This window comes from Dreissena polymorpha, chromosome 3 (genome assembly GCF_020536995.1).
Source record: "Dreissena polymorpha isolate Duluth1 chromosome 3, UMN_Dpol_1.0, whole genome shotgun sequence".
Lineage (NCBI taxonomy): Eukaryota > Metazoa > Mollusca > Bivalvia > Myida > Dreissenidae > Dreissena > Dreissena polymorpha.
In genome coordinates this window covers 88,251,950-88,271,584 of record NC_068357.1, presented here as the reverse complement: position 1 = coordinate 88,271,584, position 19,635 = coordinate 88,251,950, and the positions used below count along the sequence as shown (strand labels likewise).

Below are 19,635 nucleotides of genomic sequence, written 5' to 3'. Positions count from 1 at the left end.
GAACAAACCAACAGCAGCCGCCGTCTTAGAGGTGGGTATGTTGGTACAGTCTCCGATACCAAAGATGTTGGGGTACTTTATGTGCTGGCAGTTGCTCAAGTTCACATCTAGGAAGCCATCTACGTCAACGAGGGGTGTCGCCGAGTTGCGCAATACGTCAGGTGCGCATTGGGGTGGGCCCACATGTAGGAAATCATACTGAAATAAACATGGCAAATGCTGTAGAATTATTTGACACAGGCTTTTCTTCAGGATTTGGTTCAAGCACAGGGTCAAAGACTCACAGTTGGCAATTGGTTTGATTCTTTATTTTAATTTTGTTTCCAATATATGATTGTACATTACGACCAACATAAAACAAGAACAAAAATATAAGGGTACCCCTGTAATCATGCACTGTGCCAATGAATCAGCTACATAGAGAATAACATTTTTCATTAAAAAATATATATATGAGCATATCTTGTATAACATGTCTGAACTTTATTGCTTTGTACAATCACTATGTTGCATGATCATATACATGTATACATTGTATGTATTATATTGAATAAATAAAAAAAGAAAAAAAAGAATAACAGGTTACTGCCTGATCTTTTTGTAATATATCAGGCAAGGCTTAGAATAATACAACAGCGAGGCTTGCCAAGCCATTATTTTATTCGTGCCAAACCTGATATATTACAATAAGATCAGGCAGTAACCTGTTTTTCTGTTTATCATACCTCGTCCCCGTTTGAAAGAAATATTGAAAACATCACTAAAAATCTGCAGTTTTAGCAGGAAAGAATATGACTTTTGTCGTTTGACGTATTAATAATGACGTCATGAGCATGCGCACTTAATATTTGTAAAAAATGTTTTTTACTGTTTGTGTTGCATTAAAATATATTACATCTTGGTATCAAATTGTTTGTTTTGTGGAATCTGATTTGAATTTACTAAAAATGATTACTTTACAGTTGATTCTGAGTAATATGACCATCCTCCACACATGACTGATATAAGAACTTCCTGTTGACCATGTTATAAAACAAGAGGGCCAACATGGCCCTAGTTTGCTCACCTGAGTCGGTTCATTCAATCTTAACCAAACGTCAAACTTGACCAAGATATTGTCCAGACAAACATCCTGGTCAAGTTTCATCATTATTGAACCAAAACTCTGGCGTATGGAGTGTTTTTGTTTTTGTAAGATTTGACCTGGTGACCTATATTTTGAGTTGACCCCTCTTACCAAACATCAAACTTTGCTTACAAAAATAAATATTATGACCAAGATTCATAAAATCTGAAACAAAATTGTGACCTCTAGAGTTTTTACAAGGATTTTGTATAATATAATGAAAATTTGGACAATCTAAGGGCAATAATTATGGCATTAATTACGCGATTTTGCTCATTATCAAACTTGACTGAGATCTGTCAGCAACTTTGATAAAGAATGCTTGAGAAATGTGAATGCTAGAGTGTTTACAAAACAAATGTGGACGGGCGGATGGCGGACAAAGACCAATCCTAAAACCCCACCTGAGCAATCAGGTGAGCTAAAAAGTGTGTTTCACCGATCTGAGCCATTTTCCAATTTGTCCGAGAAATCAATAAAACCAATGTATTGACTAAGTTTCACAATGATTAGGCAAACAAATGTGACTTCTATAGTGTTCAATCACAAGGTTTCTCTCTAGTTACATACATGTAAGGAAAACTGCCCCACCCCCCCTGACAGCCATGTTTTTTGACCGATTGGGACCATTTGCAAACTCATCTGAGATATATATAAAACAAATCTTTTCACCAAGTTTCATGATTGGGCAAAAATGTGACTTCTAGTGTTTACAAGCTTTTTTTACTATATAAATATAAGAAAACTGCCCCCCCCCGGCAGCCATGTTATTCAACTGACCGGAACCATTTTCAAACTCAACTCTCATATCAAGGAAACAAATGTTCTGACCAAATTTCATGAAAATTGGGCCAAAAATGTGACTTCTAGAGTGTTCACATGTTTTCACTATATACATATAGAGAACAAGAGGGCCAAGATGGTCCTAGTTTGCTCACCTGAGGAGTCGTTTCATTCAATCTTTACCTAATATCAAACTTGACCTAGATATTGACCAGACAAACATCCTGGTCAAGTTTCATGTACATATAGAGAAAAATGCCCCGCCCACTGGCGGCCATGATTTTTCACCGATCTGAACCATTTTCCGGTGAACAAATGTACCAAGTCATTTTAAAATCTAACGATAAATGACATAGTTATGGTTTGGACAAACTTTTGGTTTAAAATGCACTTAGTGACCCAGTGACCTAGTTTTTGATCCGGCATGACCCATATTCAAACTTTATCTAAACATCATCTAGATACAACTTCTGGCCAAGTTTGGTGAAGATCAGATGAAATTTTTGGGACAGACAGACCGACAAAGTGACTCCTATATAGTCCCCATTAACAATGGTAATGGGGGTATAACAAAGTAAGTAATGGAATATTCAATAAAAAAACTTGCTTTCAAAAATGTAAACAGATTGAATGCATTTCCGACACATGCAATCAATATCATTTTCTCACATAAGATCTGATGCCCTTTAAAAATGCTCTGCAATTTATTCAGATTGACTTTTGTTCATCTTAAGTATTTGCATTAAACAATTATTTCAAGTCTGTTTCTTTTAAGATATATTTGGCTCATTTAAGTTGAAGTACACAAGAAAGATATACAATCACGTCACATCTGTCACATGTTATTTTGAAATGCCATTCACATTCAGATTGCCCACTAACAGTTTCATATCATGCAACTGTTGTGAATGCAACCAACAGATGCACGCACACATGTATGAAATGACACCATCCATTTCAATATCCATACACCTTTCAGGGATGAATGAAAAAAAAAAAGTATCCTAAATAAGTTACATTGATGGTTTCTTTTTCCCCTTTCTTGTCCAACAGATCAAACGTTGCCGTCTTCTTCATGTGATCGACAGACGTAAGGCTGCGTCGCAGGTTTAACACAATGTTTCTGGAACATCAATAAAATACTGTAACCTACTATGTATTAACCAGGGACATTGATAACCAATATACTTATTTTAGGCCCTCTCAACAAATGCTGAAACTGTATGAAATGTAAAGCTGCACAAATCCACATTATTCTTTCAACTTACCATTGTGAATTTTCTTGAGACAGTACCAGAGTGTTGAGAAACTCACAATAGCAAGCATTTGTATACAAGGAGCAAAGAAGGAGGAAAAAACCATATAATGAAGATGAATGTTATAACAAGGGACAAAATTGTCACAAAGCCAGGTTTTCATTGTGAAAAAAAAATCTGATAAAGGGAGAAAACTCAAACTGAACTTTTGAAATGACAAAAAAAATTAACCCCTTTTGTAAGTTTTTTTTTTTTTTTAAATCTATTTTTAGTCGTGGCGACCTTGACATTGGAGATATTGACGTGATTCTTTCGTGGAACACACCGTCCCATGATGGTGAACAAATGTGCCAAATGATTTTAAAATCTGACGATGAACGACATAGTTATGGCTCGGACAAGCTCATTTATGGCCATTTTTGACCTTTGAACTCAAAGTGTGACCTTGACCTTGGAGATATCGACGTAATTATTTCGCGCGACACACCGTCCAATGATGGTGAACAAATGTGCCAAATGATTTTAAAATCTGACGATGAACGACATAGTTATGGCCCGGACAAGCTTATTCCGCCAGCCCGCCAGCCCGCCAGCCAGCCAGCCCGCCAGCCAGCCAGCCCGCCCGCATTCGCCAATCTAATAACCAGTTTTTTCCTTCGGAAAACCTGGTTAAAAACAACTGAATCACTCTGGTAATGACCCCATTTTTCTAAAGACAACCAAACTAGGACACAATTTTAATAACATACAAGAGTTCCGCGGTCGGAGATGACCGCATTGAAGCCGGATTTTTGATTTAAATGACAGGAAAGTACCTTTCGTGTTTTTGTCAATGCAATACTTAAATTACTGAAATATTGTTCAAAGGTCAAAATGAAATGTAAGTACTTTTCAAGGCATGAGCAAACCTTGTGTTATGTTTTGAATGCATGCATATACATGAACAACAATAACATTTAAGGTCACAAATATGAACTTGAATTGACAATTAGGAAAGTTTGATCTCAATTTTTTTATTAGCAAATTAGTAACATATTGTTTGAAGTTTCCATCAATTTCATTATCAAATGTAAGAAAGAGTTAAAATGACCAATTGTCATCTACTAGTGCTGGCCAACCTTCATGTCCAGTTTGAAGACTGTAAGTCCAAGCATAAGAAAGTTATACCATGAAATAAGAATTTTAACATTTTTACATTCAAGGTCACGGTGACCTTGACCTTAAAATGACCAGTGGTCATCTACTAGTTCTGGCCAACCTTCATATCAAGTTTGAAGACTCTAGGTCTTAGCATACCAAAGTATTAACAACTTTAACATATTTACATCCAAGGTCACAGTGACCTCGACCTTCAAATGAATGACCTTGAAATGACCAGTGGTCATCTAAGTGTGCTCCCAAACCTTTACGTCAAGTTTGAGATTCTAGGTCCAAGCATACCAAAGTTACAACAATTTTAACATTTTAACATTTAAGTTCACAGTGACCTTGACCTTCAAATGAATGACATTGAAATGAATGACCTTGAAATGACCAGTGGTCATCTAAGTGTGCTTGCAAACCTTTACGTCAAGTTTGAGATTCTAGGTCCAAGCATACCAAAGTTATAACAATTTTAACATTTTAACATTGAAGGTCACAGTGACCTTGACCTTCAAATGAATGACATTGAAATGAGCAGTGGTGATCTTCTAGTACTGGCCAACCTTTATGTCAAGTTTGAAGACTCTAGGTACAAGCATACCAAAGTTATAACATGGAATAAGAACTTTAACATTTTTACCTACCAAAGTTATAAGAACTTTAACATTTTTACATTCAAGGTCACAGTGACCTTGACCTTAGAATGAATGACCTTGAAATGACCAGTGGTCATCTAAGTGTGCTTGCAAACCTTCATGTCAAGTTTGAAGACTCTATGTCCAAGCATACCAAAGTTATAACAATTTTAACATTTTAACATTTAAGGTCACAGTGACCTTGACCTTCAAATGAATGACATTGAAATGACCAGTGGTCATCTTCTAGTACTGGCCAATCTTTATTTCAAGTTTGAAGACTCTAGGTACAAGCATACCAAAGTTATAACATGAAATAAGAACTTTAACATTTTTACATTCAAGGTCACAGTGACCTTGACCTTCAAATGAATGACCTTGAAATGTCCAGTGGTTACTTACTAGTTCTGGCCAACCTTCATGTCAAGTTTCAAGACTCTAGGTCCAAGCATACCAAAGTTATAACAACTTTAACATTTTTACATTCAAGGTCACAGTGACCTTGACCTTCAAATGAATGACCTTGAAATGTCCAGTGGTTACTTACTAGTTCTGGCCAACCTTCATGTCAAGTTTCAAGACTCTAGGTCCAAGCATACCAAAGTTATAACAACTTTAACATTTTTATATTGAAGGTCACAGTGACCTTCACCTTCAAATGAATGACCTTGAAATGACCAGTGGTCATCTGTTAATCCTGGCCAACCTTCATGTCAAGTTTGAAGACTCTAGGTCCAAGCATACCAAAGTTATACCATGAAATAAGAACTTTAACATTTTTACATTCAAGGTCACAGTGACCTTGACCTTCAAATGAATGACCTTGAAATGACCAGTGGTTACTAACTAGTTATGGCCAACCTTCATGTCAAGTTTCAAGACTCTAGGTCCAAGCATACCAAAGTTATAACAACTTTAACATTTTTTATATTGAAGGTCACAGTGACCTTGACCTTCAAATGAATGACCTTGAAATGACCAGTGGTCATCTGTTAATCCTGGCCAACCTTCATGTCAAGTTTGAAGACTCTAGGTCCAAGCATACCAAAGTTATACCATGAAATAAGAACTTTAACATTTTCGAGCACGCCGCCACCCCGCCCGCCCGCCCGCCCCCCCCCGCCCGCCCGACAACATCAATCTATAAGCCGAGATTTTTTCGAAAAAAATCCGGCTAAAAATTCTGCAGGTGTTGCCTGACAAGGTAAAACACAATATGATACAAGCACTTATACTGAAACCAAATTGTTACCTTTCTTTAATACTTAAAAAAGCTCCCTATGTGCAAAATGACCTCTTTTCTTAGTAAATGAGTTCAAAAGATGAAAGGTATGCCACTGATGATGCCAAAATGAAGATGTAGCTGTATGGAAATATGGTATCGTACATAAAAGCTTTGATGAGATACACAATGGTTAACACTCAACCTTGATACTCAATAATTATAATCTCTTGTGTAGCTTTTTGTTATAAAGAAAAGCAAAATTTGACATCAATTCATTTTATTGTTTTGAAAATTGTTTAAAAATGTAATGTTTCTGTTTATGCAGTATTTACACTATAATCCTTAAAATATATAATTTGTGATGATAATGATAACAACTACAGTAGCATGATCTTCGCCATAAAAACATAATCATCGATCCATTGTTCATCTACAAGCATCTTCAATAGATTTCCATGGTTGATGTGTGACTTCTAAAAAATATACGTTTAGTAAGATACACTCATGATAAATCAACTTTCCTTTTTATTAAATGGTTTCATAAGAACAACAAATCTATATTTAGCATTCACCTTTTTGTTCCACATACAAAAAAGACATTGGTATCATGCAATTATAAATGTTACGGTATTTGCACTAGTAGCAAACTGCAAATCTGTTTTCAGGTTAATGACTTCTAACAAAGTGTTATGTTGAAACCTGAACAATAAATTAATTTACCTTAAATAGTGTAAACATATCTGTAAATTAATGATTTCGTAATTTTTGTTTAATACGACCAACACAATTTATCATACCAGTATTACAATTGCAAGTGTCACATTAAAAGTTTTGTTCAGAGATTCTTCAATATTAAGTGCATTTTTCTGCTGCTATTTTTTGTTCCATCTAAATGTCATGTTTCAACATAACAATAAAAAGGATGTCTAAATGTTAAACTAGACTATCTTGATAGAAACTTTGCCAAATATAAAACAAATAAAAACTGCTTAAAGGCATTCACAAGATTGCATGATGATACCAACTGCCTGTTAGCTGTTTGTATAAACATGAGTGACTTTGCTTTAAAAATAAGTAAGAATCTGTGACAGACAGTGCTTCCCCTGCAAACTTCTTATTGCATTGTTGTTGAAACCGTTCACTACGAATTCGCAATTTAATATTTAAAAAAACAAAACAATACAACTACAATAACAAGGCCCTGGCAGTAATTTAAACAAAGGACCTTTACTCTTTAAAAAATAAAACCTATATAAAACCTTGAAAATATGTTTGTTAGCACTTATTATTCTGTAAAAGTTTTTATATGCAATTTTAAACAAACGACACTAGCTTCTCAAGAACAACTCAATGGCAAAACCTTGACAATATTCTAAGTAAAACTTGGAAATAAAAACCCTTTGCAAAGTTTGACAAAAATTGCGTGTATAATGTGGGAGGGGGGATTTGCACACAGAAAGTATTTTTTTAGAAAGGGCAATAACTCCTTTCAAAATATCTCTATTGAGAAACCTTGTGAATATTAAATTGGAGATAATCATTCAGTAATGGTTTCACAAAAATCCAAAGCAACATGTAGGAGTTTTGCACATAGCTTAGACAAAATGAAATATTATACAAACAGCAAAAACTTCTTTACACAAGAGATGTGTTTGTCAGAAACACAATGCCCCCTTCTGCGCCGCTTTAAAGCCATATATTTTACCTTGAAGGATGACCTTGACCTTTCACCACTCAAAATGTGCAGCTCCATGAGATACACCTGCAGGCCAAATATCAAGTTGCTATCTTCAATATTGCAAAAGTGATGACCAATGTTAAAGTTTTCGGACAGACGGACAGACTGACTGATGGAAAGACAGACTGACGGTCCGACAGACAGTTAAACAAGAATATCAGTGAAACTGATGGATGCTCCCCGATGATGCGCTTTGTCAATGTATGTGTTAATTAACACCTAAAAAAATCTATTATTAGCCTCGGTGACCTTGACCTTGACCCCAGTGACCTCAAACCTCATCAAAAGGTAGAGGTCAATGCAAGGTACCTACATGCCAAATATGAAAGCGATTGGTAAAGTATTGAAGGCGCTATGAGAAACGTAGCAAAAGTGTGACAGAAGGAAGTCTATTATTAGCCTCGGTGACCTTGACCTTGACCCCAGTGACCTCAAACCTCATCAAAAGGTAGAGGTCCATGCAAGGTACCTAAATGCCAAATATAAAAGCGATTGGTAAAGTATTGAAGGTGCTATGAGAAACGGTAGCAAAAGTGTGACAAAAGGAAGTCTATTATTAGCCTCGGTGACCTTGACCTTGACCCCAGTGACCTCAAACCTCATCAAAAGGTAGAGGTCCATGCAAGGTACCTACATGCCAAATATAAAAGCGCTTGGTAAAGTATTGAAGGCGCTATGAGAAACGGTAGCAAAAGTGTGACAGAAGGAAGTAAGGAAGTAAGGAAGGACAAACTGGCAACTATATGCTCCACCTAAATTTTATTTCGGAGAGCATAAAAACTATATGCCACCCTTGAGGGGCATAAAAAGCTCAATCATAAAATTTTGACAACATGCAAAAGGGCCTAAGCTAACATAAATGTATCACCTTTATCAATGACTGGAAAATTAATTTATAGTAAAAGCTGTCAGTGAAGTTAAAATATTCGTTGTAAAAGCTGGAATGATTTAAAACCTACTTTCTCTCGACCACTTTCATGAGACTGGCGGCGTACTTGGGCACTCCGAAGATCACAGACAGTGCTGTCTGGTACATGATGTTGCTTCTGTCCTTAACCCCGTGCTGGAAAAAAGGTGCATACAATCATGTACAAGGTGTTTCCCACTCAGAAGCATAGTGGAATTGGCTATATGCAACCTGCATAAAACCAGAACAGCCTGCGAGTAACTCAGCTCACCAGTATCTTAGTGTTGGAAATAGTCTTAAAAACTTGAATCTTAGAAAAAATTCTGTTGTTGTCTTTTTTCTAAAAAAACTTCAAAAGGTCAAAATGTATATCTGAGTGGTAAAAGGGTTAAACAGGCCTTTAACTTCGACCATAAATTGTGACCTTGACATTTATTTTTTCCATTGACCTTAGACCCAGTGAACTGGTTCTTAAACATGACAATCATGCTGATCACTAACCCATAAATATTTGAGAATCCATCTGTGCTTAACAAAGTTATGCTATGGAAAAAAAGTCAAGTATCAATTTACAAAAAATTGACAATTGACCTTATATTTTTACTTTTACCTTTGACCACTGGAAATGCTTATTGCTTGCCATACTTGGTCTTATCATGCTGATCTTTGATTGCAAGTTATATGAAAATCCCAGGTGTCTGGGTTTCAAAACGAAAACAGGGAACATTTTAACTGAATTGTTAACACATGAATATGACAATTTATACCCTTTTCCAGTAGTCTTCTGCAAGGTACATGATTTTCTGTGGCGCCCCTGCACACTTTATGGGCGTGTTGGGAAACGTGAAGATTGCATTTCCTCCCTTGAAACTCTGAATGGCTGGAAATGTCTTCTTTACGTGATCTCGGTGATAGTTTGTGCACACCGTCTTGTCCTCCTTCAGCGCGTCCACCAATCCCTCTACCTGAAAGAGTGCTTCAATATGTTTAATTAATTTCCCCACCAAATATATATAATATATATACAATACAAATTACTCTCAATATGCAGATGGATGAACAGGGCAATAACTGTACAATAACACATTGTAGGGTTTTTGTTTTTATGCATGCATTGCAATTTTCCTTATTGATATCTATACACCCATGAAGTTTCATGTTGAAGTCTTGTACAGTATCTGAGATATAGCCCTGAAAAGTTGCATAATACAAAAACAACAAAGGGCAATGACTGTTATTGAAGAAAGTTTAAGGTTACTGTTCTTTAATTTGAATGAAAAATGGATCACAACGGTTTGCCTTTTCAATCTGAAACAAATGTGGTAAACAATTCATAATATCATCAATATACCCAGTCATCGTGATATAGATCATAATATATTTTTTTCTTCTAGGATCTATAATTTTCTGACTGCTTCTTATGAAAAAGGCATTGATGGTCGCCATGGTGTAATGGATATGGTGTCAGCCTAGCAAACGGGAGGTCAAGGTTCGATCTCCATTGTGGGAGCATTCTTAACATCTCCACCAAAGACACCAAGTACTGGTTCTAGGCCCAGGAAACGGACTAGAGTGCGTTTTAATAAGCCTGAAGCTTTCGAAGCAAGCTAAAATAAATAGGTTTTAACTAAAACTAAAAAGCCATTCCCTTTTTGTGAACTGGAAATTTAAACTTGACTTGAAAATTTATGTTAAAACTTTTGCAGAAAAAACACAAAATATACTTTAGTATGTAAAATGCTGATTATCATTTTAACAAATAAGAATGTATTTTCTTTTCAGTTGTGTTACTATGGCACAACAATTGGATTGCTTTCTTATTAAAACAACTTTTCGTGCATAGATATATTGCATGTTACACTTTTTTTCTAGATTACAGCAATAGTTTTTCTCTGTGTGCATTGTATGTACAATTTTCAATCTCAATATAAGTATGCTGTAAGTAACAAGTGGCTATAAGTGGTATAGTTGTTGTTTGTTTCACTATTAAGACTTAATATTTGAAGGACTAGGTTACATGTTCTAATATAACAAGAAAACGTCGGAGACAGGTGATGCTCCCCAAAGGTTTTTTTGTCACAATATTGCACTATATATTCAGATAAAAGGAAACGTCTTGAGGGGCATAACTTTGGACAAAATAATACGATGGATGGTTTAGCAACTTAAAAATTTCAAAGGGCCATAACTCTCTAAATTAATCATCTAAACAGAACCCACTAATAACATGCGCATCTCCTCAAGGTAGTTAAGCTTCCCATAAAGCTTCATTGTATTCCAGTCAGTAGTTGGGGAGAAATAGCCCGGACAAGAATTGCACTATATGTACAGTTTATAGAAAATTTCAAAGGGCCATAACTCTGTGAAAAATCATCCGACCATAACCTGCTGATAATGCACATCTCCTGTTGGTAGTGAAGCTTCCCATAAAGTTTCATTGAATTCCCGTAATAAGTTGCTGAGAAATAGCTCGGACAAGAATTGCACTATATGTACAATGGAGAATTTCAAAGGGCCATAACTCTGTGAAAAATCATCTGACCAGAACCCGCTGATAATATGCACATTTCCTCTTAGTAGTGAAGCTTCCCATAAAGTTTCATTGAATTCCGGTCATTAGTTTCTGAGAAATAGCCCAGACAAGAATTGCACTATATGTACAGTTAATGGAAAATTTCAAAGGGCCATAACTCTGTGAAAAATCATCCGACGAGAACCAGCTGATAATATGCACATCTTCTCTTGGTAGTGAAGCTTCCCATAAAGTTTCATTGAATTCCCGTAATAAGTTGCTGAGAAATAGCTCGGACAAGAATTGCACTATATGTACAATGGAGAATTTCAAAGGGCCATAACTCTGTGAAAAATCATCTGACCAAAACCAGCTGATAATATGCACATCTCCTCTTAGAAGTGAAGCTTCCCATAAAGTTTCATTGAATTCCGGTCATTAGTTGCTGAGAAATAGCCCGGACAAGAATTGCACTATATGTACAGTTAATGGAAAATTTCAAAGGGTCATAACTCTGTGAAAAATCATCCGACCAGAACCACCTGATAATATGCACATCTCCTCTTGGTAGTGAAGCTTCCCATATAATTTAATTGAATTCCGGTCATTAGTTGCTGAGAAATAGCTCGGACAAGAATTGCACTATATGTACAGTTAATGGAAAATTTCAAAGGGCCATAACTCTGTGAAAAATCATCCGACCAGAACCCGCTGATAATATGCACATCTCCTCCTGGTAGTGAAGCTTCCCATAAAGTTTCATTGAATTTCGGTCATTAGTTGCTGAGAAATAGCCCGGACAAAAATTGTGCACGGACGGACACACGGACGGACAGACGGACGGATGGATGGACGGACAGGCGAAGGGGCGACTATATGCTCCCCCCAAACATTTTTGGGGGAGCATAAAAATGTTTTTCATAAAAAAGTTAAATTTTAAATTATTCTTACATTTCCATGACAACAATGGTAACATATTTATAAGAAACATTCCTATTTTTCCGTTCATGGACAGGTCATCATTTACACATAATACACTTCAACAGTCATGCCGATTGTTCATGTATTCATAATTTAACACCAGTTTCAGTAAATATTTAGTTTTGTATCTGTTTATCATAAAACAATTCAGCACTTGCAAATAATAAGTAGATACTATTTAAGCTGACAGTAATTGATAAAAAAAAAAATCCCGGATTTAACATTATAACAATTTTTGTGAGTTTGCTAACGCAAGTTAATGCAATTTTGATCTTATTTAACAGAGCTGAAATAACCAATATGTTAATCAGAATGTACTTTCAAGGTTATAATCTACCCTCAGACATCTATATTATCAACAAAGTTTAAGTTCACCATATAAAAGTGAAGTAGATCCTATTTTAAGCTGGCAGTAATTGATATAATAAAAATCACTCCCGGATATAACATTATTACAATTTTTGTGACTTTGCCAAGGCAAATAAATGCAATTTGATCTTATTTTACAACAGCTAAAAGAACCAATATGTAAATCAGAATGTACTTTCAAGGTTATAAGCAACCCCCAAACATCTTCATTATCAACAAAGTTTAAATTCGCCATACAAAAGTGAGAAAAAAGTCCATATTTGGGTGTTTGTATTCAATATCTGTTTACAGAATCTGTAATTCATATACCAAGCCATAATGTTGACAATATGTATATAACTCTTCACTTAATAACTAGGCTGTATTTAAAATACAACAAAATGATGTCCTCCTATCCATCTCATAAACAAATGTAAAGAAGTAACAGTTTCACAGTAAACTGATGATATGGACAAATAAAGAACTATATGAGTCGTGTTCTGAGAAAACTGGACTTAATGCATGTGCGTTAAGTGTCATCCCAGATTAGCCTGTGCAGTCCGCACAGGCTAATCAGGGATGACACTTTCCGCCTTAACTTGATTTTCGGTAAGGAGGGAATTCATTGAAACTAAAAATTCCAAGAAAGCGGAAAGTGTCGTCCCTGATTAGCCTGTGCAGACTGCACAAGTTAATCTAGGATGACACTTTATGCACATGCATAATGCCCAGTTTTCTCAGAACAAGGCTCATATAAATACTTGAAATAAGTGGTCAGAACAGCAGAAGACCTTTAACATGAGCAGCAACATGCATATTGGTACCTTATTTAAGTCGAGCTGAATTCCCAGTGCCACCACCAGATAGTCATAGCTGATCTGAAACAGAAAATCTGGTGTCAGCGCATTGATAGTAAAGTGGATACAACAGTTGTTGAACATCCACTTTTGAGTTACCATTAGACTCCATAATGTTGAACAAATGCAGTGTATGTAACAAATGAACACAGAGTTTTTGAGGTTGAAATAGAGGATATTTCTTGGAATCAATATTGATTCACAAAGCATCATGGAAACTAGAAATGGCGCGGCAGAGGCAGACGCATATCCCCACGCCGCATGTTTGACCTTGGGTCGCCCCAGGGTTGGTAATGGGGCTATGCATAGTTGAGATTGACCGTATTGAAATAAGAGAAGTTCAGTAACAATAAGAAGTGAATCGGCGTAGAAATGAAGAAATTATAGTGAAAGACAATTTTGGGTGGGTGTGGCCTATTATGAGTGGGGCGCCCCAGGGTTGGTAATTGGGCCATACATAGTTAAGATTGACCGTATTGTCATAAGAGATGTTCAGTATCAATTTGAAGTAAATCTGTGTAGAAATAAAGAAATTATAGTAAAAGGCAATTTTGGGTGGGCGTGGCCTATGTGGGCGGGGCGCCCCAGGGTTGGTAATGGTGCCATGCATAGTTGATATTGACTGTATTGTCATAAAAGAGGTTCAGTATCAATTTGAAGTGAATCGGTGTAGAAATAAGGAAATTGTAGTAAAAGGCAATTTTGGGTGGGCGTGGCCTATGTGGGCGGGGTGCCCCAGGGTTGGTAATGGGGCCATGCATAGTTGAGATTAACTGTATTGTCATAAGAGAGGTTCAGTATCAATTTAAAGTGAATTGGTGTAGAAATGAAGAAATTATAGTAAAAGGCAATTTTGGGTGAGCGTGGCCTATGTGGGCGGGTCGCCATAGGGTTGATAATGGGGCCATGCATAGCTGAGATTGACCGTATTGTCATAAGAGAGTTTCAGTATCAATTTGAAGTGAATCGGTGTAGAAATGAAGAAATTATAGTAAAAGGCAATTTTGGGTGGGTGTGGCCTATGTGGGCGGGGAGGGGGGTGCCCTAGGGTTGGTAATGGGGCCATGCATAGCTGAGATTGACCGTATTGTCATAAGAGAGGTTCAGTATCAATTTGAAGTGAATCGGTGTAGAAATGAAGAAATTATAGTAAAAGGCAATTTTGGGTTGGCGTGGCCTATGTGGCCGTGGCGCCCCAGGGTTGGTTATGGGGCCATGCATAATTGAGATTGACCGTATTGTCATAAGAGAGGCTCAGTATCCATTTGAAGTAAATCGGTGCAAAAATGAAGAAGTTAATGTAAAATAACATTAAAAAATGAGTGAAAATCTCTCACCTGGCCCCGCCCCAACCCCCATAACTTTTGACCCAGGGGTCAGATCAACATTCCGTCACTGGCACCGTCGCACATATGCTCATAGCTACTATGTATGTAAGTTTCAAGGTTCTAGTGCTAATAGTGTAGGAGGAGCAGGTGGCCAGGACGGACGGATGGACAGACGCACATCAATACAATATCCCCACTTTTTCTCCGAAAAACGTGGGGATAATTACTAGTATATTAGGCTACCTTTTCTCCATTGGTTAGTGTTATGTTATTCTTGTCTGGATCAAACTCCCGAACCCCTTGCTCAAATAGGTCAAGGCCGCTTGGAACCAGATCCTTCATGAGGGCCATTGATTGTTCGGGCCTTTTCATCCCAGCCCCTACTAGGGTCCACAAAGGCTGATAGAAATGTTCCTGAAATCAACAGGACCTGGACTAATGGAAATGTTACTGCAATCCATAGAACATTATGGTTTATACTATATAATTCAAGTCCGAGTCTGTTGTACAATCACAGAATGTGCTTATCATTACCCATCATAGCCATTCATTTACTGTCACATATTTACAGTATATCATTATAATCAATCATAATCTGAGATAGCCATACATTCAAAGGGGTCAATCATTTTAATATCTGGTACTTTCATACATTCACAGTGAGTGTTAATCATATCATTAGTCTGCAATACATTCACAGTGTGTGCCAATTATTAATTAGGTGTGAAATACATTGAGAGTGTGTGTCAATCCTTATCTGATTTTGCCAAACAATAAACATTTGTGTAAATTATAACCTAAGTCTGCCATACATTCACAGCGTAATTCAAATATTATCTGATACTGTCACAAATTCACAATATATTATATATAATAACCTTATTCTGCAAAACATTATATAGTCCAAGTGTGTATAAATCATAACCTTTGTCTCCAAGTGTTACAATTATAATATTAGCCTCCAATACACTCTCAGTGTGTGTCTATCACAACTTTAGTCAGCAATAAAATCACAGTGTGTGTCCATAACAACCTTAGTCAGCAATAATTCACAGTGTGTCAATTACGACATGAGCCTGCAATACATTCAGAGTGTGTGTCAATTATAACCTCAGTCAGCAATACATTCAGAGTGTGTCAATTTTAACCTTAGTCAGCAATACTACACAATATGTGTCAATTATAATCTTAGTCAGCAATACATTCAAAGTGTGTTGCAATAATAAACTTAGCCTGCAATACATTCACAGTGTGTCAATTATAGCCTTAGTCAGCAAAAAAATCACAATATGTCAATTATAACCTTAGTCAGCAATACATTCACAGTGTGTCACTTATAACCTTTACTTAGTCAGCAATACATTCACAATATGTGTCAATTATCATCTTAGAAAGCAATACATTCACAGTGTGTAAAAAACTTAGTCAGCAATACATTCACAGTGTGTGTCAATTATAACCTTAGCATGCAATACATTCACATTGTGCCAATTATAACCTTAGTCAGCAATGCTTTCACAATGTGTGGCAATAATACCCTTTGTCACAAATACACCCAGTGTGTGTCAGTTATACAATGTGTCACCAATGCATTCACAGTGTGTCAATTATAACATAAGTCAGCCCTGCATATTTCGTGTGTGTCAATTATAATCTTTTTCAGCAATTCATTCACAGTGAGTGTCAATTATAACCTTAATTAGATATACATTCACAGTGTGTAAATTATAACCTTTGCCAGAAATACATTCACAGTGTGTGTCAATTATAACCTTAGTAAGCAATACATTCACAGTGTGTCAATTGTAAAATTAGTCAGCAATACATTCACAGTGTGTTTATAATAACCTTAGTCAGCAGTTCATTCACATTGAGTCAATTATAATTAACCTTAGCAATACACTCACAGTGTGTGTCAATCATAACCTTAGCCTGCAATACATTTACAGTGTGAGTCAATTATAACCTTAGAAAGCAATACATTAACAATGTCTGCAATTTATAACCTGAGTCAGCAATGCATTCACAGTGTGAGTCAATTATAACCTAAGTCAGCAATACATTCACAGTGTGTGTCAATTATAACCTTGGTAAGCAATACATTCACAATACCTTTCAATTAGAACCTTAGTCAGCAATACTATTCACAGGTTGTCAATTATAGCCTTAATCACCAATGCATTCACAGTTAGTGTCAATATTATTCTTAGTCAGCAATACACTCACAGTGTGTCAATTATAACCTTAGTCAGCAATACTATTCACACAGTGTCAATTATAGCCTTAGTCAGCAATACATTCACAGTGTGTGGCAATTATAACCTTAACCTGCAATACATTCACAGTTTGTCAATTATAACCTTAGCCAGCAATACATTCATTCATTCACAGTGAGTGTCAGTTATAACCTTAGTCAACAATACATTCACATTTTGTTAATTATAACCTTAGTAAGCAATGCATATACAGCATTTGTCAATTATAACCTCAGTCAGCAATACATTCACAGTGTGAGTCAATATTATTCTTAGTCTGACAGCAATACATTCACAGTTAGTCAATTATAACCTTAGTCACCAATACTATTCACAGGGTATCAATAATAGCCTTAGCCAGCAATACATTCACAGTGTGTCAATTATAACCTTGGTCAGCAATACATTCAGTCACAGTGAGTTTCAGTTATAACCTTAGTCAGCAATACAGTGTGTGACTGTCAATTATAAAATTAGTCAGCAATACATTCACAGTGTGTCAATTATAACCTCAGTCAGTAATACATTCATAGTGCGTCAATTATAACATTAGTCAGCAATACATTCACAGTGTGTGTCAATTATAATCTTAGTCAGCAATACATTGACAGTGTGTGTTAATTATAACATTAGTCTGCAATACATTAACAGTGTGTGTCAATAATTACCTTAGCCTGCAATACATTCATTTGAAGTGTGTGTAAATCATAACCTTAGTCAGCAATACATTCACAGTGTGTCAATTATAACATTAGTCAGCAATACATTCACAGTGTGTGTCAATTATAATGTTAGACAGCAATACATTGACAGTGTGTGTTAATTACAATCTTAGTCAGCAATACATTCACAGTGTGAGTCAATATATACCTCAGTCAGCAATACATTCACATTGTGTCAATTATAACCTTAGTAAGAAATACATTCACAATGTGTGTCAATTATAACCTTAGTCAGCAATACATTCATAGTGTGTGTCACTTATAACTTAAGAGCAAAATATTCACAGTGTCAGTCAAGTATAACCTTAGCCTCAAATACATTCACATTGTGCCAATTATAACCTAAGTCAGCAATACATTTACAGTGTGAGTCAATTATAAACTTAGTCAGCAATACAGCAACAGTGTGTGCTAATTTTAAACTTAGTCTGCAATACATTCATAGTCTGAGTGAATATTAACCTCAGTCAGCAATACATTTACAGTGTGTGTCAATAATAACCTTAGTATGAACTACATTCACAGATTGTGTCAATTATTAGTTTAGTCAGCAATACATTTACAGTGCGTGTCAATTACATGTTTAACTTTAGTCTGCAATACTTCCACAGTGTGTGGCAATCTTGACCTGAGTCTGTGCTGTATTACCAGTGGGTGTCAGTCATACCCTGTGGCAGTCGTGAGTTCTCAGTGTAAGGCAATGATAATATGAATTAAGCCATACATTTACAGTGTGTCTATCATTATAGGAGAGACAGCCATACACTATGTGTGTCACTTATAATCTTAGAATGTTATGTATTCAACATGAGTGTCAAGGTCAACTTGATACTGCCATACATTACCAATGTGTGTCCTCACAATCTTGGGGTTACACAATCACGATTTTCGTCAATAACAACATGAGGCCACAATAAATTCACACTCTTTGTAACATTATACATATAGCTCATGGTAAACAATAAACCTGAAAATAATCCATAGATGGGAGCATGTAACTGTAAACATTGCATTCTTACTTTTGATTGTTGGCATAGCAGCACACTTGTACAACTCTTAATCAATGAACAGTGCCAATGCATCTGAGATTCACAATATGCAATACATGCAGCATCCTGTTAGGCTATTTCTTTTTGCTTTGAACTTGTATGAGTACATACGTACAGATCCCAGCGACCCGAAGGGTCAGCAGCTGGGATTCGGTTATTGCAAAACGCTGCTAATAACATAGACCTCCTGTATTCACTACCTTGGATGGCTCCACAACGGCGACCTGCCCCGCCCCCAGTGACCGTCTGGCACGCGCCCCAACCGCGAGACCTCCCGTCCCCCCTCCGGCGACTAGAACCTTGTAGTGTTTCATTCCTCCTTGTGTGGCATAGCTACGCGAAAATTGCGCGAGGACGCATGCACCTGTCACCGCTTTTGTCGTCATGACGCTCGAGTTCGTCCGTGCACCAATGAAGACTACCGTTACACACAACAATATGGTGAACGTCTTCACGTATCCACTTTCTGTTCGCAAATGTAATGTTAAACCCCACTGAAAACACGTATGTGCGTGGCTCGCATATGCACTGTTATCATTTTATCCAATAAATCGTGCAGTCTATTTCGACGGCTAGAAAAAGGAAGTAAACACGATTAATTCAACTAAATGACTCAGACGTTAATTTCGCAATGTAGTGCATTTAGCCTTTAACAATGACTTTAAACCGCAGACGACACTGCTTTGTATTCTATATCCACGTGTATTGTAAACAGAACATTAAACCCAACTGCATATGCATGCCATATGTAAAATAAATAAGACCAATGC

The 19,635-nt window shown here is 36.5% G+C and overlaps 1 protein-coding gene across 1 annotated transcript in view; it reads right to left on the bottom strand.

The window, feature by feature from the left end:
- The window catches only part of LOC127875161 (sulfide:quinone oxidoreductase, mitochondrial-like), a 32,355-nt gene extending 12,720 nt beyond the window's left edge, over positions 1-19,635 (bottom strand). Inside the window, exons 1-7 of the mRNA XM_052420019.1 lie at positions 19,066-19,635; positions 15,083-15,253; positions 13,479-13,532; positions 9,581-9,778; positions 8,866-8,969; positions 2,927-3,032; positions 9-198 (exon numbers count right to left, since the gene is read on the bottom strand). Coding sequence (XP_052275979.1) covers positions 9-198; positions 2,927-3,032; positions 8,866-8,969; positions 9,581-9,778; positions 13,479-13,532; positions 15,083-15,253; positions 19,066-19,251 — 1,009 coding nt within the window. The 5' untranslated portion in view covers positions 19,252-19,635. The remainder of the gene's footprint in view (positions 1-8; positions 199-2,926; positions 3,033-8,865; positions 8,970-9,580; positions 9,779-13,478; positions 13,533-15,082; positions 15,254-19,065) is intronic.